At 35.6% G+C, this 25,487-nt stretch overlaps 3 protein-coding genes across 5 annotated transcripts; 2 read left to right on the top strand and 1 right to left on the bottom strand.

Annotated features, from left to right (window-relative positions):
- Nucleotides 1-5,114: 5,114 nt before the first annotated feature.
- LOC113301996 lies at nt 5,115-6,502 on the top strand. The gene is made up of 2 exons (XM_026550821.1): nt 5,115-5,507; nt 5,599-6,502. The coding sequence occupies exons 1-2, from the start codon at nt 5,198-5,200 to the stop codon at nt 6,390-6,392; spliced, it is 1,104 nt and encodes a 367-aa protein (XP_026406606.1). The 5' UTR covers nt 5,115-5,197; the 3' UTR covers nt 6,393-6,502.
- Nucleotides 6,503-6,743: 241 nt separating this feature from the next.
- On the top strand, nt 6,744-8,288 carry LOC113303486 (pectate lyase 1-like). The gene is made up of 4 exons (XM_026552520.1): nt 6,744-7,274; nt 7,352-7,707; nt 7,809-7,941; nt 8,067-8,288. Exons 1-4 carry the CDS (start codon nt 6,846-6,848, stop codon nt 8,286-8,288), a joined length of 1,140 nt encoding a protein of 379 aa, XP_026408305.1. The 5' UTR covers nt 6,744-6,845.
- LOC113303487 lies at nt 7,895-10,683 on the bottom strand. 3 transcript variants are annotated; one of them, XM_026552522.1, is made up of 7 exons: nt 10,474-10,683; nt 10,182-10,252; nt 9,334-9,382; nt 9,101-9,207; nt 8,858-8,940; nt 8,501-8,770; nt 7,895-8,284 (listed from the first exon to the last, which is right to left on the bottom strand). In XM_026552522.1, the coding sequence occupies exons 1-6, from the start codon at nt 10,520-10,522 to the stop codon at nt 8,515-8,517; spliced, it is 615 nt and encodes a 204-aa protein (XP_026408307.1). In that variant the 5' UTR covers nt 10,523-10,683; the 3' UTR covers nt 7,895-8,284; nt 8,501-8,514. The 3 variants fall into 3 exon arrangements, with proteins under 3 accessions (XP_026408307.1, XP_026408308.1, XP_026408306.1); XM_026552523.1 differs by lacking the exon at nt 7,895-8,284 and having other exon boundaries at nt 8,420-8,770; nt 9,334-9,419; XM_026552521.1 differs by lacking the exon at nt 7,895-8,284 and having other exon boundaries at nt 8,420-8,770.
- Nucleotides 10,684-25,487: the final 14,804 nt, after the last annotated feature.

The following is a 25,487-nucleotide window of genomic DNA, read 5'->3' as shown; positions in this document are numbered from 1 at the left end:
AGTACTATCTTCTCTAAGATATGCTCGAGATTTATCTCTGAAAGGTAAGATATAAAAAGTAATCACAAAACTCTTCGTCTCATTCTTTGTGATTCCATAATAACTTCTTCTACTACCATCTAGTTAAGTTATTGTGAGTGATTGATATTTCTAGGATGTTATTTGGGAATATAAGACCGGATTATCAGTTGGTTTCATGTTCACCTTGATTCATCAAAAGCCTGAACAAAAACTTTATAGGTACTTCCGTGGGAGACAGATTTATCTATCAAAATAGACTTATCTGTGGGAGAAAAATTTATTTATAAGTCTTAGACTTTTGGTAGTAGCAACTCTTAGTTATGGGTGAGATCAGTTAAGGCAATCAAGTGCATAGAGTCCTGCTGGGATTCAGAGACGTAAGGAACGCGACTGTACCTTAGTCGGTGTGAGACTTGGTTAGGGCTCAACTACTTTACAGTATGAAGTTAACTTGTAGTAGGCTAGTGTCTCTAGCAGCTTAATACAGTGTGGTGTTCAAATCTGGACTAGGTCCCGGGGTTTTTCTGCATTTGCGGTTTCCTCGTTAACAAAATTGCTGGTGTATGTGTTATTTCTTTTCCGCATTATATTTGTTTATATCATTGAAATATCACAGGTTCTGCGTAATTCAATCAATTAGTAAATCCAACCTTTGGTTGTTTATATAAATTGATTGACACTTGAGCATTGGTCTTTGGTGCTGTTTTTCTTGTTATTCTCATACCAGTCAGTTCACGGACTCCATCTTGTTGATTTGCTGATTGATTTGATAAAGAGATATAACCCTTGGATATATTTCCTTGATTGAGTCTGACTGTCTAGTTGATTCTCTTGGAATTATATTAGAGTTAGTCCATACATATTGCCGAACGAAATTTTTGGTGTGGTTGTTAGACCCCCGTTTTTTCACTGTCAAAGGATAGGGTCAAGAAAAAGCACTTAGTGCCAATGACTATCCTATCATCTTATTCGATAAATGTTGGTATCTTATTAAAAATGACATGTTTGCTTCTTTCAGGAGCTCTACACCGATAATTGTTTCTCTAGTATCATCAATATCACCTATGATGCTCCAATTCCAAAAGGTGATCAAACTGAAACCCATCATAGATTATAGGCCTATCAGCATTTTATCTAGAGCGTACAAGATACTGTCAAAAGTTTTGAAAAACGGGTTAAAGTTGTTTATCGAAAAAAAGTCATCTCCTCCAATCAGGCCGCTTTTTAAAAAGTAGACATTTACATGGTGGTTATTGCTAATGAGTTAGTAGACACTTAGGCTTCGTAATAATATCAATATTCTAATTGTGAAATTGGATCTCGAAAAAACTTTTGACCAATTATGTTGGTCATATTTAGATTATATACTGCAAGCAATGGGGTTTGGTGAGATGTGGAGAAAATTGTCTGGAGTTTGTATTTCTACAGTGTCTCTGTCTATTTTGATCTGGATGAAAATTTCCTTATCTCTCTCCTCTCTCTCACTCCATCTTCTTTAAAAAAAAACATCATCAAGAACTCTTCTCTGCTCAGATCTGGTCCATTTTAGACCAAATCTGAGCAGAATTCTTCTCTATTCCTTGCTTTTTATGTTAGTCAGTAATTGTAGCTTAGCTATTATCATGTTTTATACTTATCTACACCATTATGGTGGTTTTATCTATTCTTTTGAGGTTTATTTTCACTTTAATGGCGATTCTTGGTTATTGGGTTAAGTTTTAAGATCAATAGTGATGCTCTTCAACGCCGAACTCTTCATCTTTGTTGTCTCCGACGACGAAATCTTCATTATCAACTCATCCGAAGACGGAATCTTCAACGGAGATTTCTTTGACGACGGAAACTTCATCACTAGTTACAAGAGATTTGAGCAAATCACTATTTTGGGAGCATATCTTTCTAAAGAAGAAAAACAAACAAAATGGTTAGATTTTAATTCCGAGAAAAACCATTCCTTTGGTTAAATCGGATGTTATTCATACTTGTATTTGTCTTACTCTGGGAGTCCTTCTCTTTCTCTTGTCGATTTTCTCGGTATTGTACTTTTACGGTATGTTCTTGTTATTCTCTTATTTTTGATCTTAAACTTATTGTAACCTCCAATTTCCATAAATGAAAAGGTTCCTTGTTTATCATATATATAAAAAGGAATCTTTGGTAAAATTAAAAACAGTAGAGGAGTTCGACAAGGTGACACAAAAACTCATATGCGTTTTAATCTTGTCGTTGAAGACCTAAGTAAACTTCTTTGCAGAAAGTCTTGCGTTCATCAGAGGTTTTAACTACTTTTAAGTTTTGTCCCAGTAATAGGTGACCTATATTATTAAACAAGGGGATATTTCTATAACCACCATTTTAATTGATTATTGTGTTAGTATAAAAAATATGTATAATTTGATAGCCATGTTTATATTCGTTATGTAGGTGTTTTGAAATACATTTCAGCGATATAGAGTTTATGAATGTCGGTGGTATAGTTTGATAGATAAACCGTTTTTAAATTTTACTAATTATTATACATAAATGTATAATTATAAAAGATATCCTCGTCTCTCTTCTTTGCCTTGAGAATTGTTCAAAGTTCAAACTTGAACTAGATCACCTATTTATAGGACGGAGAGAGTATTTCTTGACGAACAGGATTTCACACCTTTAATATTTGGATCGTGGTATTAAAAATCATATAAGTTACGAGTTGACTCGTATGATTCGAGTCAATTTTCATTCGCTTCGAACTGAATCTTCATTGAACTGTGAAGACTCATTTCTTTTTTTCTTTGTGGGATTTTAACACTTTTTCTTTTTTAGTTTTATTATTCGGTCAAAGTTTGGGTTATACTAAAAGAAATATAAGGTGACAAAGTAGAAAGTGAGTTGTCGAGGATTTTCATTTCGCCTCTCAGACCTCCGATAACGCTCACATCTCCCTAACCACTATACCATACTGTTTGTTTTGATTAATATAGAAACTACTTAAACTTTATAACTTACTAGCGCAACAAGTATTTATTACTTTTGTCGAATGTTCCCATAAATCAATATTATTTGTAGGCAAACGAATCTTCAATTCACGATTTAACTTGCGATTTGATTTTTAAAAATAAAAAACCAATTCACGATTCAAAAACCTTGTTGTGGATTGCACAATCACCTATGTGTAAGCACCATTTTGCATTTTGTGGTGAGCATCATCATGGATGCTCTAATACGAATGGCCTAATTTCCACTAGTCTAGCCAAGTTCAAATGTGACAGATACGTAGATTTAATTAACAAAACCATAATCTGTTCAACTTAGCAAGCACTCCTAATCTAAAAAGCAGGCTCCTAAATTTGGCTTCGGATTCCAAGCGCATATGAAATGTGTTCTTTACGTTTCTCGGGGATGCTTCCCAGGTGATTTAGAGAAAGAGAGAAAATTTAAGACATTGGATAGTGGAGTCAGATCTGATCTAGTATATGTAAATAAATATAATCAGCAAGAAAAATTCTGCATTAATAATAATAACCGGTATACACCAACAATCTTATATACAAACACCAAATTCTTATTTCAGTAACAAAAAAAAAAAAATAAAAAAAAAATAAGAGTCATTAATCAACTAATGCGTGTTGATAAAACAGAAAAGAAGTGTACTTTGTGTGTAGTGCTAACTAGGGTTGTAAATTCGGGCAGGCCGGGCCGCCCGACCCAAAAATTAAGACAGGTCGGGCAGGCCAGGCTTAATATTTGTGAGCCCGTAAACAAATTCAGGCCGGACAGACCGGCCACAAGTAGATAATTTGCTACCCAAAGACCGTCCAAAGCCCGCTTTTTATACGGGCAGGCCAGATTGGGCCGGACATGCCACTATTTTGAATTTTTTTTTTTTTAAGTTTAAATTTTCAAATGAACGGCATTAAATACAATATCCTTTCCTTTCCAACATCGCATATCGTAAGTGATAGTATTATTTTATATTTATATTACACTGACAAATTTTTAATTTTAGCCTATAATAAATAATTAATTAGAGTACAATAAATTTTCTAATAAGAAAATATATTACCATTAATGTTTTGAAAAGGTTAATTATAAGTAAAAATAATTATATATTTTATTTTTCTTGACACAAAATTGACAATTATAAAATTGTAATTTTTAAGTCTTTTTAACAGGATATTAAATGATTAATGGCACACAGAAGGCTTTCAGGTCGGGCACCAGGCCGGGTATCAGGCCGGGCATCATAATTAATCGCAAAGCCCGAGACCGCCCAATAAATTAATCCGGGCCAGGCCGGGTGGTCCATGACGGGCCATAACTGGCTTTGGGCTAATTCGGGTACAGACGGGCTCGGGCGGGTACAGGCAGGCCGAGTATTTTCGGGTATTATTTACACCCCTAGTGCTAACCCCATAGTAGTGCTAGGTTGACCGTGACAAATCCCGGGAGAGAGAGCCCTGGCCTCCCACCAGGAGCTAACAAGGGCCGGTTAAGTTTCTCTCTTCCCGGATTTTCACCGGGGATTTGTCACGGTCAAAGTAGCATTATTGATAACCCCATAGATGTGCTATTGTACTCGTCAAGAAAAAGAGAATATCATCACTGCATATGCATATGAGTGAGATGGGTTCTGGACACATGCAGTTGTTTGAGGTGATGTATACTGTAGAGAGTCCAGTGAGTAACTGGAAGCATTAAACGAGGAGCAGCAGGCCGCCCCATTACGAGGCATAGACTATGGGTCAAACCTATCAGTTCCACAAATATGTCCATTGGTAACCACCACTATGTGAGATAAACAAACTATACAGACGATGCAATAATGTAAAATTTCTCCACCCCGGAGCCTTCCTTGGCATAAATGCATGTGGTGATGCGAAGAAACAGCTCAGCTTTCAATCTCCAATGTTATCAACAATCTCAATAATCTGATATTATAAACAATAAATTAAGTGAGCTTCACCGACTCTACTTAACCTATCTTTCCTTAGTTAGCTGCATTAACTATCATTCTATAGTTTAACATTACTTTATCTGATAACAAGATCTAATCAAAATTCTATATATGAATTTCTTTACAACTACTAGCTAGCTAGAGTCTTGTCTTCATTTGTGTATCCATGACTTCACTTCAGTTGGAGGTTTACAACTTTAAGGTTCTTCAGTGAGCGAGTGACCAGTGACTGCAGTCATGTACACTCACAGCAGTAGTAGTTCATCACTTCATTTCCTAGTCCTAGTCCTGATCAGCTCTTTGGTCTCTTTAGCTCAGCCAACTCTTGCTGACCCTTACGAGAGAACACCAACTGCACAACCGCCATCAAAAGTCGCGGCTAAAGTATTTCCACCACAAACTTACAGCTGCAATGACCCAACTACGAACTGTTTCCAGAGAAACATCGCGTGCCCACAAGAATGTCCTATGTTGAAACCATCTAGTGCTAGAGATAAAGCTTGTTTCATCGACTGCAACTCCGTTTCTTGTGAAGCCATATGCAAGAGTAAGTTCTAAATGATAGATCCATCTCATTGTTTCCATTTACGCAGCATGTACGCAAAAAGTTATATTTTTGTTTTTATTCTTTTGTGTAGATCGCGTGCCAGACTGCACAGGAATTGGGTCAGCCTGCTACGATCCAAGGTTTGTTGGAGGAGATGGTGTCATGTTTTACTTCCATGGAAAGACTAACCAAACTTTCAGTTTAGTTTCTGATACCAAGTTTCAAGTCAATGCTCGTTTCATCGGGAGAAGACCACAAGGAAGAAACCGTGATAACACATGGATTCAAGCCCTTGGTTTCATGTTCAATACCCAGACATTCACCTTAGCTGCAAAGAAGGTAGCTCAATGGGATGACCTTGTTGATCAACTTGTTTTCACGTACAATAACGAACCGCTGACCATTGAAGAAGGTCATCTCAGTACATGGGTCGCATCAGACGGTCAACTAACAGTTGAAAGAACATCAACACGCAACCGTGTGTTAGTAAAACTGCCAGGCATTACTGAGTTTTATGTAAATGTAGTCCCTGTCACCAAAGAAGATGATCGCATTCACAATTATCAGATACCATCTGATGACTGTTTTGCTCATTTGGAAGTTCAGTTCAAGTTCTTGGATCTGTCAGAGAGTGTTGAAGGTGTTTTGGGTCAGACTTATCGACCTGACTTCATAAACCCGGTTAAGAGAGGTGTTTCCATGCCGGTAATGGGTGGAGAAGACAAATTCAAGACATCGTATCTCTTATCTTCAGATTGTAGGCGCTGCATTTTCTCGTCCGAGAATTCAGACGACGAAACCAATTCTTTGGTTTTGGATCCAACCATGACTGTAGATTGTACTAGCAGAACGAGCAATGGCTACGGAGTTGTTTGTCGCCGATAAGTTTAGATAGTTAAAAGAGAGTATTAAGCAAAGGCGTTTAGTTTGAATAAGTTCTATATTGAAGTAAATTAATCGAAGTTTTATACGTAATATCGATCAGTTTTCTTTTACATACCGTCTTTATTTTTTTCGATGTTTCCTGGTGTCAAAAAAACAGATCCTGTTGTGTTTACTTGAAGTTTCGTAATGAAACTGAAACTGTTTTAATGCGCATTCGGTTTCGCTAGTTAAAGATCCAAAACAACTAGGCTAATTTAATTGCATAAGTTTTCTTTCATTAAATAGATGCATGTCGAGTTCATTTATATATAGCCTTCTCCACATCTAAGCCAAGCACCACTTCTACCCATACATTTTCAATCCATCAAAACTGATTTGTGCGTATAGTATCTGAAACTTGTAATCTTTTTTCTATTTTTCTATTTTCATCAAACAAACGAAACAAGACTTAAGATGGCCTACTCCAAAGGCAATCCTAGTTATGCATCCTGTGCTCTTACTGTCTTGCTTCTCATTTTCCTAGCAAGCCCAATTTTCGCCATGAACGTGATCGACAAATGTTGGCGAACTAATCCTAATTGGAGGAGAAACCGTCAGCAACTAGGGCGTTGCTCGGTGGGTTTTGCAGGAAAAATGACAAACAATATAGGACGGGGTGCGACTCATTACAGAGTTACCGATCCGAGTGATGACCCGTTAAATCCTAGATATGGGACATTGAGATATGGGACTAGCAAGCTGAGAGGAAAGGTTTGGATCACTTTCCAAAGGAATATGCACATCAAACTCCAGAAGTCACTTCTTGTTGGTAGTTTCACTACCATCGATGGCAGAGGAGTTGATGTTCACATTGCCGGTGGGGGTTGCTTCTTGCTTCAAAGGGTAATAAACACAGTACATAGTTTGTTGTTTCCAATTTTCTATTTTGATGCTAAACTCATTGATAAATTCACAATCAGGTGCATGATGTGATCATCCATGGTCTTCGTTTCCATCAATGTCGCGCCCAAACTCCTGGCCTTGTGTTAGGACCAGGTTCAAAGATTGTAAATCTTGGACCTGTTGACGGAGATGCAATCCGGATGGTGAGTTCTTGGAAGATTTGGATCGATCACAACACCCTTTCTCAATGCCAAGATGGTCTAATTGACGTCACACGTGGGTCTACTGACATAACCATCTCAAACAACTGGTTCAGAGACCATAACAAGGTGATGCTTCTAGGTCATGACGATGGGTTTACTCAGGATAGGAACATGAGGGTAACTGTAATCTTCAACCACTTTGGTCCAAATTGCAATCAGCGAATGCCAAGGTAACCGGAATTTCTACATAATTTGCTCAAGAAATCGGTATCAGCAATGCTGACTGCTCTGCTCCAACTTCATTTACTTTTCTGACAAACAAATTTCACAGGGTGCGTTTTGGATATGCTCACGTCGCAAACAATCTATATAATGGATGGGGTGTGTATGCAATTGGAGGAAGTATGAATCCAAGTATAAAGAGTGAAGCCAATCTTTTCATCGCACCAAAAGGAAAGAAAGAGGTCTGAATATTGTTAAATTTTATCTGTAGAACTAAAAGAAAATTTGACTGATGATAGCCCTTTAACTGGAAGCATTTTACAACCCAGAGTTTTTGTTAACCAACTAAAGAAATAAGTTAATACAGGTGACATGGAGGCAGGACGGATTAGGCAGAAGCCAGTCATGGAATTGGAGTTCTGTGAGGGATAGATTCATCAATGGGGCATCTTTCAGGCAGACAGGAAGGCGTGTGGCAAGCCCGCGATACAATCGTGACCAGAGCTTCCCAGTCGCAAATGTTGGAGCAGTAAGGTCATTAACAAGTTCATCAGGTGCCTTACGATGCACTACGAGATCCATATGCTGATTGGAAAAGTGACGTTCAGTTGTTTGAAAAGCAAGATACTAAGTTTTACTATCTAGTTTCAAGAACTTTTTATTGTTTACTATAGTTTTTGTTCTTTATCAATAAACGCATGCAAAAGAGATAGATACTCAGGTATGCTGGTATAAAATACTACTAAAATATGTCTGGGAATCGATATATGAATTAAGATACACAGTTGCATCAATACATACCACATGTTCAGTAGTCAGTCTTCTTCGTCATCAGAACTTTCATAAGCTAAACCTAATAGGCTCCTGACAGGATTTTCTGGTTTAGGCTCTGCTTTTTCTTCATTATTAGGCTTTAAAGGAGGGAGCTCTTTCTCGATCTTGTGCTCGATTCTTTCGTTTGTAGAAGGTTGGCCACTTGAAACTGCGGCAGGTTGATTTGCACTAGATGGGCTAGACACTCTGTGTCGCTTAGGTCTAATCTCGACAATCTTTTTGAGGAGATCTTGTTGCCTGCATTTTCACAAATCACAACAATCAATCTCCATTCAAGAGCTTAAAGAGGCTCAAAAGTGTCAGCTTCAGACAAGGAAGAGCTACCTGATCCCACTTTTCGGCTTCGGTTCAACACGAAGGGGCAAAGGCACTGGCGCAGGCCCAGAGTCTGCTAAACTTGCAGCTTTGTATCCTTCAGTTAAGAAATACAGATAAAAGGTACATAGATAACATAGAGCAGAGAGTGTTTATGAGTGTGTGGGCGTGTGTGACTGAAACAGAGAGACTCTTATATTCTATTGCACCAATTTCTTATTTAACAACACATGCAACATTCTGTAAGGATATTTTAAATGCAGCAAATGCCCGTTTCTCAGTTCGACGTAACATGCGTTCAGCATCCTCTTCAGCTTCCATCTGTTCCTTGAGGTAGAGCAGGTCATCGCTGTCCAAAGCTGCATCCATTTGATTAAACTAACATAAAAAACAAAATCCCCCTGAAAATGGCTTAGAGATAGTCACATGTACACTGCATGAGTATGTCATGTTCGTGAGAAGCCTTTCCTGATAGATACACTTACCGCCTCTCCCGTGAAGGTAACCTCCTCTTTCTCCAGCAACCTCCTGCATCTGCTCGCATTAACCACCCGGTAAGAAGCCAAGAACCCTGCCAGGGCACGTTATGAGAAGACTTACAAAACATAATCCAAACAAGAGAGAACAAGCACTTGCTCATTAATCCGAAGAACACCAAACTAACTACCACAATTCTCTTTCGATAAGTAGCACACCACCATTACAACTATCCAAGTGTATAAGAAACTAAAAAAAGTTGGAGCTATAAGTATTTCCTTCTGATATTCAGACAAAGTTTACCAAGCACGAAAGGCAAGCAATTACAAAAGTTTAAAGATGTTGAAGTCTTGAAGAAATATGTTCTCATCTGACAAGCACGGCTCGGTTAATAGAGAACTCCTACTAAGCTTAAACTGACAGTAAAGCATTATACCAACAGATTCGACACGACGTAGAATGACGATACATTATTTTTCTATTTGGTCAAAGGGAATATTCAAACAAAGAGATTGATGAAGAATAAACAAGTTCCCTATAATTTAAGTTCCCTACAACTCCTTTTCTCTTCTCTCATGTCAAGTTGCACACTTGCCGCATCCAGCAGAATTGAAACTATCAGATTGTTTTCCTATGTTGTACCACATTTGAGCTAATAACTGTCCACATCAATCTTAATCCAAACAAATGTTATGCTGCCCAGTTTGTTCAAATTGTAAGTTAACAGATAAAGGGGAACTGTCTTATTCCATATAAATACTAATGAACTGATCAAAGTGTATAAATTCGTTTCTACCCAAAAGTACAACAATCATAGTTTACTTAACAATGATGATACCAGGGTAGATTCACTAACCTTGGCTACCATGCGTTGGAACGTAACGTCTTCATCATCAATTTTATCCTTACCCTTCCCAAATTTCTTATCTGAGTAAAATCAACAAAACCAACCAAACCAAATTAACATTGATGATAAAACCCTAAAACAAGAATTTTCAATACTAACAGCATCCTATTTAAAACAATAACATCTGCATCATCAGTCTTTAAAATAGACAAAACCCAGAAAGAAAATCCACTTAGAAACCCTAGAATGTACACTAACAAAGACAAAGACAGACAAAGAAAGAGAGAGATGGGAGTGTTACCTTTAGGGTCGCTAAGATTGGTATACTCTCGAACTTCTCTTCCAGCCATTAACGATAAAACTAACAACAATCAATAGTACTTGAAGGATTGATGAAAACCCTAATGAGAATCAAGAATTTGTGGGAGTTGTTTTGCTTCACGAATCAAATTGGGGATTCTAATTTCCGACTTAGTTTTATATAGTAAACCTTGAAACGTTTAATGGAACATCAAAAACCAGAAGTAGGAATAAAGGGGCTACCTTTTAGTCCGGTTCTTATGGGGCATGGCAAAGGTGGCCCGGCAAACTTGCCTCGTCATGGAAAAACGACCGAGTCTATTGCCAGCGGTCAAGAATATGTCGCTCGATTTGAAGTCTGCAGCTAATCATCAAATTTATTTTCGATTATTGATTTTTTAACGTTTATAAATACACACCTTCCCTTATTATTTCATTTGCCTGATTTAACATATTTCTTTCTCCACCTTTTTGACATTTTATCTCCAAATTTTTTTAGTCAAACCTGTTTTTCTCCAAAAAAAATAAATAAATAAATAAATAAATAATAAAAAAAAATAATGAATAACCCAAGAGGAAAGAGAAACATAAAAGACAAAATTGTAAGTAATATCTCTATGAATGGATTAACTTGGGCTCGTAAGAAACAACAGGAGTTCGATATGTCTAAACAATAAGTTGGTCATGGTGTCCGTGATGGAACCAAGAACCTCCGCCTAGAGCCTAGTTAGCAATTCGGGATTCGGCAAACGTACGGAACGGCGAACGTACGAGTATTATACGGTTTTATAAAATTCAGATTCGTCCCAAAATTCGGTCAACGGGACGTGATTCGTCAGTAATTCGGAACGGCATACGTACGTGTATAATTCGATTTATAAATGTGAGTTCGGCTCTGAAAATTCGGTATCTATATATAACAAATAATTTGTATTTATAAGGTCATAGACCAATTTTTATGCATATGTGTGAGTTATTTAAAGAAAAAATAAACTTAATATGATGATATTAATAATATATACAACATTAGTTATCCAAGAGGACGTCGTATGGTGGTTTAGATGCTTGGTTAGTGAGTTTGAGATCTCTCTCACCTTCACCTTCAAATCTCTTCACTCGTTTTTGTTTCATAAAAATTACAACACGTCTAATATTCGGTCGTATATGCTCGGGAGGCAGTAAAGCCCAAAAAGTGGAGTCTTTGAAAAGTAAAAGCTAAAGAATTTATGGCGAATTAAGCGGACGTATCATTCGGGATACGTAAAATTCGTGAACGATTCGCAAATAATCTGGGAATGCCACATAATACGCGACTTGGGTTCGGAATTGCAAACGTACGCAAATAAGACGGTAAAATTCGTAATACGGTAAAATTCGTGAATGATTCGCGAATCGAACTTACTAACTAGGGCCTAGAGAGGCTAAAAAAGATTCCTTCGTCTCATATTTACTCATCTCAATTGAATAACATAAATGTCGCAAAGGTATATAAAGTGAGTAAAACCTTACACGTAGCTTTTTAAAGTTCAGCTCAATTAACAAAACTTGTTATTTTGACTTGGGCATACAAAATGATGAACGGATATGTCAGGACATTGTATAGATTCCAGATAGGATCACGAAATTATGAACAAATATATCAGAATATTTCAACATTATAATTTTGTTATTGTTTGTGATTGATGTTAACAAATTTTGATATTTACGCTAATTTGGTATCTTGTTATTAGGTTAGTCTTAGCTTTCACCTAGGCTAGATTTAACAAATTTGGAAACTATATGGGCCAAATAGCTTTTTACAAGATTTGGGTCCCCTTGTTCCATCGGTCCATGTATAGTGCACTTCATGCGCGTATATCTAGCAATTTAGAGCTTGTTAATTCAACTAAACTAAAAAGTGGTTGATCTGAGTTCAGATAAGTGTTTGATTTCCCAACTCCCCTCAGTTAAAGGAAGAGACCGACTATATCCTTGGTGGCATTTGAGTTCCCCCTCCTCTCCGATGTCACGTATATTTTAGGGATTGTGTGATTTTGGAAGTTGGGTTTGCAAAATAGGAAATTTCAAGATGTCGACATTGTGAGTAATTTGAACATGTGCACAAATCTTATCTTTTATTGTTCAAAGATATTTCTTGATACTCAAGGTGATATCCCAAACTGAAATGTTTGAGAATCTTTTTATTAAGATATTCAAATGTATATGTTTTATTTTTCCACCAAGTAAAACATATCTCTGGAAGATATATTAGTAAAGTGTACTAGTATACCAGCTAATTTTGAGTTGTATATAGGTATTTCGGTATTACAATTGAATATTGGTTGGGATTAGACAAAATCGAAAATAGGAATATATGGCAAATCTTTAGACATTTTCGGTTATGGAAATTCTTCAGTGTCCAAACTACCTTGGTTCATAATTAGTGAAGTTTATTCTTATTACAAACTTATCATAAGGCATGCACTTCATTTTGTAGTCACTGTTGTAGCCGACTAATAGTATTACTTGTAATACTATATTGGAGAGGAGAATAACCTAATTAGGAAAAATCTCTTACGTCCTTTAAAGACTTCCATGGGATCAAAAGCGTCTAAATAGTACAATTGGTGAGAAACTAGAATTTGCATTGTTATTTTAGTTTTCCATTATTGATTTGATTGACTAACGGTTGTTAAAACTTGATTGCACCTAGTTTCTTTATTCTAAGAACCTTCTCTTCTGATACAAGGTCACTCAAAATAGATCAAGGATTAATGGTAGTGCATATATGTTTTTAGATCTGACGATAGGCTTGTGATCATCCATTGTTAATATACTCTGTTACGTGCATTGTCGGTCACAAGGTATCAAGATTGTTTGTGTAGGTACTTTGAAGACAAGAAGATTTCTTGTTGAATTCTCATCTTTGTGATTCACTTCGTGCATACACTTGATCGGTTGGGATCCGACTAAGTGTTGTTTATCTTTGATAGACAATTGATTACTAGTCGTAGTAAATCAAAAAATTATTATTTTATGGTATTCTTTAGTACCATAATAGTTTGTATATCTGGATCTGGTTACCTTAATAATACTGATATTGGTAGATCTTACTGAACAAATGAGTTTATTAGATTAAACGGAAGTGCCTTTGTTGAACTCAACATATATCTCTGGTTTACTTCTTGATATTGAATACCGAAAACGTATTAGTCCTTTGTTGTTTTGGAAGACGATCCAAAAGAGTTGAGTGCTTGAAGTCTTCACAGGGAGGTGAAGCAACTTATGATAGTGAACTCTATCTTAAGATTCAGTGCATTGGCCAGATTAATTTTAGGCTTAGGGATACTGAGGAAACTAGGTAACTAGGGGTAGATTACTTGGTATCAACTACACGAAGTTGGTAGTGGTCTTTGTGTAGCGGCTTAAATTGAGAGTATCCAAAACTGGACTAGGTACCATATTTTTCTGCATTTGCGGTTTCCTCGTTAGCAAAATCTTATGTCGTGTTATTTATTTTTCCTTTCCGCAATTATAATAATTTTTTAGTTATAATTAAAAGTAAATACCCTTGTACATTAATCAAAACACTTGGGTTGATCCTTATAATTGAGGATTGGTTTCATACTTATAATATGTACCAAGTGTACACCTTGTGGTTGTTATCTTCTTAATAGTCGCTGTCAATATTAGATCATGCAAGGTGCGTGTCATATAGGTTGATATCGAAAATATTACGGTGGACTTGGTACCCTTGTTGTTTCAAGTACCTTGATTGGTTTAATAATATTTTCAAATATACCGTTGGTATGCGACCACGGTGTTTGGGTGAGATATATTCGATATACATGCCAACTTTAGGTAGGATTCCACTTGTTATTGATTGTCTTATTTCCCAATCTCCACCACCAACGTCCGCCGCTTTCATGTCCTAGTAGACAAAGAGCTTCATCAACAGCTATGTCAGGGTTTTCTTGGGATGTGCAGACTATATATTAAAGTGGAGAGACTATCACAGTTCCAATTACTTATCAAGGTCTCGATATCACACTAATTCATATTGAGGGGGTGGGGGGGGGGGGGGTGCGTACAAGCTATACAAGACCAATATCAGGATAGGTTGAACGAGTTTGAATATTATATACACAAATTACGATCACTTCACTTGAATGAGATGAACTAGTTGAGGGATAACTTGATGTTTAACCTGTCTACTCAAGTTTCTTCCACCTATGGTAGTGGCCATGGTGATGCAGCTCTTTCTTTTGGTGGTGGTGGTGGTGGTTTTATCTTTGGTGGTGCATGTCTTTGTTTGGTGGTGGTGGAGGTTCTCCTTCTGGTTCTACTCCTAGAAATCAAAAGTCGTGTAAGTCATAAAAGTCACTGCTTTATCCAAAATATTGGCAAGAGAGACCCAAATACCACCCGGCAATGAAGGAGGCTTTGATATTGAAGCATTTCAATTAAAAACTCCTGGTAGTGGCTTTGACATTGAAGTAGATCAGCTAAAAACTCTTGGTGGTGGCTTGAACATTGAAGCACCTCGGAAATATACTCTTTATACCCCAATTACCTCAGCGACGTCAGCATTTCAAGATTGCTATCGTGCTACCCTCCTCATGAATTATCCCCTCAAATTACTTTGGAGATACTTACCTTGGTTTTACTCAACCACCAACTCGTACTCAAACAAGTGATTTTTATGTTATGTCGAGCACCACTCTTGATCTAAGAAACCTGGTCGAAATGATCTTTAATGATCAAAAAAATCAGTAGTATATAAATGTAATTTGATTTCAAGTATTTGATGTAATTGTACTGTTTTTATTCATGAAAATTATCTTAAGGTTAATATTCAAATCCAAACTGATTTTAAATTTCATTACATAGCAATTAATCAACATTGAATCCAAACGCATGAATCTTAAAGAGTTCATACCATTCATCGTAATTATATTCCATGTCATTGACTTTGAAAAATTTACTACAGGGGCCAACGTTTTCTGAATATAGAGATAAATTATAATCTAATATGATATTGATTAATTAATTAAAATTGATTTGTTCAAAATGCTTAATTAAAAATTTATTAAGATACTCATTCGTTTTTCGATGGACAATCCAGGATGATTTTGGTAAACCATCCACAAATTTCGCATAATTTCTCACATGTGATCCTTAATGATAAAAAAATATAACTTCAAGGTTCTTCCTAGTTTTTGAATTTTCAATACCGGCTAACGTGATAAACCTAATAAATATAACATCTCATAAATTAATAAAACTGGTAAGATTTATTCCCCTATCACTTGCAACTGATATCCAAACGCAACTAAGACCAACATCTTCCTCTCGTGTGTAGTAATCACGAGTCGCTTCCAAAGAGAATTATGTGAGTTGAATTGTGTAATAGATTGAATATTTTTAAAGGATTTATATATAGTCATTGGATGAGGAAACATTGTGCGATGTAAATATTGTCGAACGTCCATGACCACATGTTGTTGGCGACATAAACTTAATCACTCGATGTAGCCTCTACGGAAGGTCGAGACTATATATAGATGGGCTAAGCAATACATTTAGATCAAGACTATTATGTTTGCCACTTTTCCAGATTGATAGTGGGTGCAAAAGTGGCAAATCTGTTGATTATAAAAACCGGCCTTATCCACTAATTATTTATCTTGAAGAAATGGGAACAACGTTTCAAACTAGTTTAGTCAAACCCAATCTTTTGCTCACTGTTAGTAACCAATGTGCACCTAAAATGGGAAGCGAACAAGAAACTCTATAATGTATGTTTTTCATTAGGGATGAGCTTATTGCCATGCTTGTCCAATATATTGTTTTATCTGCATATAGGAAGACAGGCGAATTGGATGCAAACAGATTTAAGATTTTTGGATGTAAAGTCTAAATGTGCAATTTTTGGGTTCAAAGAAAAAAGAACTAAATTTTGTGTTATCTCCTGTAACGCCTCAAGTGCTCTCTACGAACTAAAAAGACTAATAAAAAAATTAATGTAGTAGTACAATGATAAAATCTTTGGGTGATAACATAAATGATTTGATTTCAAAATTTGTCAGCATTAAAAAATTTAGGGATATTTGGTTTTTGGTACTTACATTTTGTCCAAGTTTAATGTTTGGTCTAACTTTTGTCCAACTTAGGGTTTGGTACTTGGAAATAACGTTGATCCGAGTTGACCCGTTAAGCCTTGACTTCTGTTTAATAATAATTTTATAGAATGAAATAAAATCTATTTAGTTAGCACTGTTAACATGGCCGTTAACCCTAATTGATGTTCTTCCCCAAATTAAAAACTCCAACCCAATTGTACAATACTTCAATACAGTTTATTCAAAATATCAAAATTGAGGAAACACAGAACACATACAAAATCTCGAATTGCAATATTAATGAAAATTCAAGATAATTTGGGGAAACTGAGTAAACCTTAACTTACCCAATTCACAAACCACGACAGCAAGATTCAACACAAAAAGATTCAGCAAAATCCCAATTTGGGGAACTTGAGTAAAATTAAAACCTAATAAAATCGCATAAAAAGATGAATAAATAAATTATCACCAACAATTGATCGTCAAGATTCAATACGTGAACAAGATTAAATATTCTCCCCCCAATTGAAACCCTACTGAATTGAATCGTTTCTATTATGAACCCAAATTAAAACCCAAGGAAAATCAAAACCCATATTATAAACCCAAATTATAACGTAACTAAACTCTAATCATCTCTGCAACAACGATTACATAACTTTTGTTTGGCCTCTTCTTTCATCAAATTCTCTAAATATGAACCCAAATTAAAACCCAAGGAAAATTAAAACCCAAATTGTGAACCAAATTACACCGTAACTAAACCCTAATTATCTTTGCAACAACAATTACATAATTTTTGTTTGGCCTCTTCTTTCGTCAAATTCTCCAAAACAAACCCTAGATTCCAAATCTCTGCAACGAGGGTGTTCTTCATCATGTGATGCAATAAAAGCAAAGCTTGATACGTTTATGTGACTCGACAATCGAAAGAAAAAGAAAATATTTACAAAAACAAAGAGAAATTAACAGTGGAGAAGTAAGACAATAGAGAGGTAGGAGCAGAGAAAGAGAGCTTCAGAGAGAAAGAGAGTGTTCGTGAAAAATAATACATAAGCTCATTGGTTTGAACGGGTGCAACTTGGTTTGAACCGGTGTGACTCGGTATAAAAGGTTAAGGACTTGGTTAGTCATTGTTACTAAAGTAAAAAATATTTTAGTAATTACATAATTAATTAACTGAAAATTTCACTTAACATAGTCAACTCGGGTCAACATGGAGTCCAGGTACTAAACCCTAAGCTGGACAAATGTTAGACCAAACACTAACATTGGACAAAATACAAGTACCAAAAACCAAATTACCCAATTTATCGGTCTGAAAAAAAACACTGAAAGATGAATATTTATTTTTATTTGTTTATTCGCTCCAGCTACTAAAGGCATGATTACATGGATGATTTTGGTTGTTCCAACCATTTTGTAGTCTTCCATCGTGGCTTTATTTGCGTCCTAATTAGGATATTGTGAATGACAAATCAGAATCGTCTACTTTTCACTTTTTGAATAAACCAAGACCGGCATGTACTTGTTTTAACAACTCTAGCGTTAGACATCTGGGGCATTTGGCCTCAAATCATGTTCTTATTTGTCTCAATACTCATAACATTTGGAATGATGGTGACACCTATTTTAAGCATTTTGGTGACTGGATGAAACATGAAGAATGTAAATATTTTATCCAGGATTGTTGGAATACTTATATTTAGGGTTTTACTACATTACTCTAACTAAAAAACTTGCTAGTGTTAGGTATTTTCTTCTTAGGTGGAACAAGAACTCTTTCGATAAGAAAAGATAAACACAAACATAAAGAATGTAAAAAAGGAGCTAAATAGGATTGATAGTAGAAACAACTACTCCAGTAAGTCTCATGACCTTGCTTCCCTAAGGAATAACCTTACTCTTTGGTAATAATATTAAAGAATTTTTTTGGAAAGACAATACAGGGACCAAAATATAGCTTTGGATAATAAACATTAGGTATTTCTATGGTAGAGCTAAGACGAGATAAAAAATAAACATATTTGGTTAAACATTAAGATTGAAATTGCTTCTTGTGTTACTGGTCATTTCCATAGCATAGCCACCGTTGTTAAGCCATATATTGATTAAAACATAATTGACTTAATTCCTGCTTGCATCACTATGTCTGATATATAATAAAATGCTCTATTGTTCCCCAACCATGGTTGAGATTAGGAAAACTTTATTTCCGACGGAACCTAATAAAATCCCGGGCCTTGATGGTTTTCCCCTATATTCTTTCAGCAGAATTGGGATACATCAGAGCCTGATTTAACAATAAAAGGTTCAAACTTTCTTTAAAAGTGGCCACATCTCTAAAGAAATATACGCCTCTTTCATTTCTCTTATATCTAAGACTCCGAACCCCGTTACCCTTGCTAAACTTAGACCAATTTCTATAGACAATACTTATTATAAGATTGTAAAATTAATAGTTAGCAGATTGAAGAGTTTTCTGAATAAAATTATTTATCACTTCATCTTCGGAAGGTAGATTTCTGACAACATAGCCATACCCATTAACTTATTCGTAAAATGAGAAGGAAAAAGAAAAGGAAAAATGAATTACTGGGTTTAAAGATTAATATTTCTAAGGTTTTTTATAGGGTAGAATGGGTAAGAGCACAACTCGTTCAAACTCGCGAGTTTTGCTATCTCAAGCTCGTTGATGTTAGACGCACAAAATTATATCTTCATTTCTAATCTACTAAAATCAGTTTCGGACTACGATTAAAGTGTGGTAGTTTAATATCAGACATGATGGGATAATCCTCGATGATTTAAGACTGAAGAAGAAATTAACGTAGACATTTGGAGAACTTCATCGATAAAGAGGTATGTGACTGAACCATCCTATTTACTCACCGTATTTACCATTCTATCTTATAAGACTGTATCTTATGATTTTAGTAGGTTTACTATTGCAAAAAATAAATTTCGAGTCAAGATTTTCTTATTAAATCTCTCGAAATATGATTCAAGTAATGTGATAGAGCACTGCTCAGTCGAAATCGCAAGCGTTGCTATCTCAAGCTTGTTTGTCAAGTTTAGTTGATCAAAACTATATACTTGATTTCTAGTCCACTTATATTTGTGTCTCTGATTAGGATAAAAGTGTGTAGTTGAGATTTAGACTTCACGGTGTTCACCAATTGAAGAAGAAGATCTACTGAAGATGGAGGAACTTCATCAACAAAAGGTATATGGAGACTAAAACTTATCTATCACTCAGAAGTCTATTCTATTCTATCTTCTAATGAGACAAAGTCGTAGAGCTATATAGACTTTTACATTACACACATTTGGTATTTCGAGCCGACTTTATCTCGTTTATCTATTTCTCAAAATACGTGTTGGAAGCTTTTAGCTTTAGTTAAGTTCATCGTATACTTAACGAGTTTACTTGGAGACAATTTATTTGTTGGAAACTAAATGTTAAGTCAAATATGATCATGTAAAAATTACCTTTTGTTAGAGCATTCGGTCGAACTCGCAAGCGTTGCTATCTCAAGCTTGTTTCTGAAGTTTAGTTTCCAAAACTATAAGTATTGATTTCTAGTCTACTTATAGTTAAGTCTCGGACTAGGATAGTAAGTGTAGTTGAGCTCTATACTCCACGGCGTTCATCATGCAAAGACGAAGAACTACTCAAGGAACTGGTGAATCTTAATCGACAAAAGAGTATGTAGAGACTTGAAATTATCTATCACTCAAAATTCTATCTATTATATCTCCTATCTCGAGACAAAAATCGTATTGCTATATAGACTTCGATTATACAGATTTGCTATTTCGAGCAGAGCTTATCTCGCTTATTTATTTCTCGAAATATGTGTTGGTAAGCTTTCGCTTTGGCCAAGTTCATCTTTACTCGTGACGAAAGTCAAGTTAATCATTTAAATGACTTGAAAATCGCTTTGATGAAAAATATTTTGTGAATAAAAACTATATAACATCCTCTAAGAATGTTTCAATGATTGAAATGAGAGTTTAGAATATATAACCATGAATGGATATAAACATTGTATGTGAACTCATACTTGAGTAAGTCCAAAATCCTTGAACCAAAGTATGCGTACTTTACTGGTTTAGGATGTCCGGAGCTAAGACGCGTACTTTCGGAAGTTCACATCCCGTGAATTTCTGTTGGAGTTTATGAACTGAAAACAAGCTCGATACGTGTACTTAAGTATATGTACCGGTATGCGTACTTAAGTGGGTTATTTTCTTAAAACGGTTTATTCATGAACTAAGACATTTATAAATTAAGGAATGCAATCTTTGCAAACCGTGGCTACAATGTTCATGAATCGATTCGAGTGAATCAAAATAGTTTTTTTTCGATTATGTATTATATACTTCTATAAGATTTAAGGAATTGAACAACTCTCTAACTAGTTCTTTTGAGTCATTTGAACTAGTTATGGTGAAGATGAATAAGGTTGATATGAAAGTGCTCATATGGCTAACCATTGGTTAACTATTGTTGAACCAACTAAGTGTACACGTTTAGGTACGGTTACTCAAACCTATATGAAGTTACATTTTATTTGTGTATAACAAGCTAAGTTCGATCTAAAGGTTGAAAGATCTTAGCTTGAATCTAATTAGGTTTTCATCTAACGGTGAATATTGAATGCTTTGTTACTAAGGTAACTTAGATTGCAAAACCTGATTTAGGGACTATATAAAGGAGAACTATAGCAACTGGGAAACCTAATACCCACACCTTTTGTGTGATACTAGTTGTATAAGATAGAGTCGATTATCCTTTAACCTTAGGTTTCTCTGGAGACCCTGTAGGTTAACGACTTGAAGACTTCATTGGGATTGTGAAGATAGACCCAACTATTTTCCCTGTAGTTGTGTGATATGATCTTGCTGTTTCTATCGTGATTGAGTGCAATCGTAAGATTGGATTGAGATTTATGTCTCCGATAGGCAAGACAGAAAAGTAGTCACAAACACCTTCGTCTCATCGTTTGTGATTCCACAATATCTTATTTCGCTAGTCGATTAATATTATTGTGAGGTGATTGATATTTCTAGGATGTTCGTCGGGAATATAAGTCTGGTATATCAATTCGTTCCTCTTCACCTTGATTTATCAAAAGACGGAACAAAACTCGTAGGTATTTCTATGGGAGACAGATTTATCTATTCCTGTAGACTTTTGTGTGAGACGGATTTGTTTATTAAAGTCTTCGACTTTGGGTCGTAGCAACTCTTAGTTGTGGGTGAGATAAGCTAAGGGAATCTAGTGCGTAGTATCCTGCTGGGATCAGAGACGTAAGGAGCGCAAATGTACCTTGGATCAGTGTGAGATTGATTGGGGTTCAACTACAGTCCGTACCGAAGTTAGTTTGTAGTAGGATAGTGTTTGTAGCGGCTTAATACAGTGTGTGTTCAATCTGGACTAGATCCCGGGGTTTTTCTTTATTTGCGGTTTCCTCGTTAGCAAAACTTCTGGTATCTGTGTTATTTATTTTCCGCATTTTATTTTGTTATATAATTGAAATATCACAGGTTATGCGTTGAATCGATCAATTGTTAAATACAACCTTTGGTTGTTGATTGATCCTTGATCATTGGTATTTGGTACCGTTCAAGTTATTTCTCTTTTATTCAATCAGGCTCGCAGATTTCTATTTGTTTGAGTAAGGATTGAATCGAGAAATTAAGATATAACTCTTTGATATACTTTTTATTAAGATTGAGTCTAACTGTCTAGTTGATTCTCTTAAAAGTACATTGGAGTTAGTCCATACAGATTACTAAGCGAAATATTGGGTGAGGTTGTTGTACCCATACTTTTTCACCTTGAACATCTTACATGATTTGTGTGAGACAGTCATTTGATGTCAACTTGGGAAGTTTCGTATTGATCGATTACTCACTTGAAAATTACTTGAAGCTAGTGGTATGTGTAAAATTATCATTGTTGTCTTCCAAGGATGTTTCAATGATTAAATGAGAGTTTTAGAACGACTACTATGTATGGATATAATGCAGAATGTATACCTTGTTACTGTACAAGTCCGGAACTATTGTTTGCGAACTGGTTTACCTATGAAAAGGTACGGAATTATTGTTCACGTACCTTGTTTTCAAACGGCTAGACAAGGCCAATTCCGTAACTGCTGTTCGCGTACTCTGTTTGCGAACGGCTGGACAAATCCAAAGTTTGGAACCGTTGTTCGTGTACTCAGTTTGCGAACACAGTGGTCAAGTTCTATAATCAGTAAAGTGTGATTTTCATACTCATGAACTCAGTTTGCGAACTTAAGTCCATGGAACTTTAATGTATAAAGGTATGTGAACTAGTTTTACAAACCGTGGCATTATGTTCATGAATTGGTTCTTGTATAAGTACTTTATACAATTACAAACCAAACCGATTTTGTTTCAAATGGTTCATATATATATATTTCTATGAGATGATAAACACTTAACCAACTCTCTTGAAACACATTTAGATTAATTTGATTATCTATCATGATTAATTGATCATCATATTTGATCTAGAAGTGTTAGATGAATATGGCTAAACTATAAGTGTTAATATGGCTAACTTCGGTTAACTATTATTGAGCCAACAAAGTATACAAGTTTGGGTATGGTTCATCCGTATCTAAATATAGGTATATTTCATTTGTGTGTATCAAGCTTGAAAAAGCGTGGGTCTAACAACCACACCCAATATTTCGTTTAGGCAATCTGTATGGACAAACTCCAACATAATTTACAAGAAGAATCAACTAGAAAGTCAGACTCAATCAATCGAAATATATCCAAGAGTTATATCTATGTTTCTCAATGTAATCATTAAATCAAACAGATAGAGTCCCCGACCCTGATTATTATGAGAAACAACTTGAACGGTACCAAAGACCAATATCAAGTGTCAATCAATTTATATCAACAACCAAAGGTTGGATTATCTAATTGATTGAAATACACACAACCTGTGATGTTTCAATTATATAAACAAATATAATGCGGAAAAGAAACAACACAGACACCATAAATTTTGTTAACGAGGAAACCGCAAATGCAGAAAAACCCCGGGACTTAGTCCAGATTTGAACACTACAATGTATTAAGATGCTACACACACTATCCTAATGCAATTTAACTTCGGTATGGAATGTAGTTGAGCCCTAACTAATCTCACATTTATCAAAGTACAGTCGCATTCTTTAACCCTCTAGAACCATGCCGGATTCTGCGCACTTGATTACCTTAGCTGACCTCACCCACAACTAAGAGTTGTTATGACCCAAAGTTGAAGACTTGATAAACAAATATGTCTCACACAGAAAAGTCTATTGAATAGATAAATTTGTCTCCCACAGAAATACCTAGTTTTGTTCCATCTTTTGATAAATCTAAGTGAACAGGAACCAATTGATACATAGGACTTATATTCCCGAAGAACAACCTAGTAATATCAGTCACCTCACAATAATCTTAACCGTATGGTAGCGGAACAAGATATTGTGGAATCATAAACGATGAGACGAAGATGTTTGTGACTACTTTTTATCTTACCTATCGGAGATTAAATCTCACAAATCTTAGATAAGATAGTACTCAATACTCTAGAACAAAGTAAGATCAGAACATGCAACTAAAGAGAAAATATTTGGGTTCTGGCTTCACCATCCCAATGAAGACTTTAAGTCGTTAACCTATAATGGCTTTAGGAAAAACCTAAGTTAAAAGAAAATCGACTCTAGTTGCAACTAGTATCACACATGAGGTGTGGGGATTAGGTTTCACAGTTGCTAGAGTTCTCCCTTATATAGTCTTCAAATATGGGTTTTGCAATCAATGTTACCTTGGTAACAAAGCATTCAATACTCATCGTTAAATGAAAACTTGATTAGATTCAAGCTAATATCTTTCAACCGTTAGATTGAACTTAGCTTGTTATACACAAATGAAATGTTACTTCATTTAGATATGGGTAACCGTACCTAAACGTGTACACTTGGTTGGCTCAATAATAGTTAACCGAAGTTAACGAATGCTTTCATATCAACCTTATTCATCTTAACACAACTAGTTCAAATTACTCTAATGAAACTAGTTATAGAGTTGTTTAATTTTTTATATTCTCAAAGAAGTATACAAGACACAATTAAAGCAAAATCGATTTTGATTCACTCGAATCAATTCGTGAACATGATAGCCACAGTTTTCATAAGAATGCAATCCTTATTTTATGAATGTATTTGTTCATGAACAACCCGATTTTAGAACTTAACCCACTCAAGTATGCAAACGGGTACGCATGCCTAAGTAGCCGGACTTGGTCTAGGTTTGCTAGTATGCAAACAGGTACGCATACCTAGAGTTCCCGGACTTGGTATGTTCAGCAGTATGCAAACGGTTACGCATACTATCGTTCAGGACCAACATCAGTTAAAATCAGTACGCATACGGGTATGCATACTAAGTTGTCGTACTTCAACTGTTTAACCAATACACATACGGGTATGCATACTAAGTTCCCGGACTTGGAATATATCTACAACAGTTAGCATACAAGTACGCATACTGTGCTATATCCAGTCAATGGTTAATTCTGCTAAACCCCCATTTCAATCATTGAAACATTCTTAAAAGACGACAATAGCTGTCTCACGCAAATTATTATCTTCAACGCAATTTTCACATGATCAAATGATCAATACGAAAATTCTGAGTCTACCCCAAATGACTATCTCAAAAAAATCATATAAGATGTTACCAGGCGATTTTCACATGATCATCTTTTGACTTTCGTCAAGAATATAAGATGAACTTGGTTAAAGTGAAAGCTTACCAACACATATTTTGAGAAATATGTAAAAACTCAGCTCGAAATATCAAATGTGTA

The sequence above is a fragment of the Papaver somniferum genome, chromosome 8, assembly GCF_003573695.1.
Source record: "Papaver somniferum cultivar HN1 chromosome 8, ASM357369v1, whole genome shotgun sequence".
In the NCBI taxonomy this organism is placed as follows: Eukaryota; Viridiplantae; Streptophyta; class Magnoliopsida; order Ranunculales; family Papaveraceae; genus Papaver; species Papaver somniferum.
This window is presented reverse-complemented; position numbering and strand designations above follow the sequence as displayed.

What these genes read in the sequence shown, in the direction of transcription:
- LOC113303486 (XM_026552520.1), top strand. Translation starts at nt 6,846, where the DNA reads ATGGCCTACTCCAAAGGCAATCCTAGTTATGCATCCTGTGCTCTTACT. An exon ending in TGCAATCAGCGAATGCCAAG is followed by an intron (nt 7,708 to 7,808) that starts GTAACCGGAATT and finishes CAAATTTCACAG; the next exon opens with GGTGCGTTTTGGATATGCTC. An exon ending in CACCAAAAGGAAAGAAAGAG is followed by an intron (nt 7,942 to 8,066) that starts GTCTGAATATTG and finishes AAGTTAATACAG; the next exon opens with GTGACATGGAGGCAGGACGG.
- LOC113301996 (XM_026550821.1), top strand. Translation starts at nt 5,198, where the DNA reads ATGTACACTCACAGCAGTAGTAGTTCATCACTTCATTTCCTAGTCCTA. An exon ending in TTGTGAAGCCATATGCAAGA is followed by an intron (nt 5,508 to 5,598) that starts GTAAGTTCTAAA and finishes TCTTTTGTGTAG; the next exon opens with ATCGCGTGCCAGACTGCACA.
- LOC113303487 (XM_026552522.1), bottom strand. Translation starts at nt 10,522, where the DNA reads ATGGCTGGAAGAGAAGTTCGAGAGTATACCAATCTTAGCGACCCTAAA. An exon ending in TTACCTTCACGGGAGAGGCG is followed by an intron (nt 9,208 to 9,333) that starts GTAAGTGTATCT and finishes AAATGGATGCAG; the next exon opens with CTTTGGACAGCGATGACCTG. An exon ending in AAGCCGAAAAGTGGGATCAG is followed by an intron (nt 8,771 to 8,857) that starts GTAGCTCTTCCT and finishes GTGAAAATGCAG; the next exon opens with GCAACAAGATCTCCTCAAAA.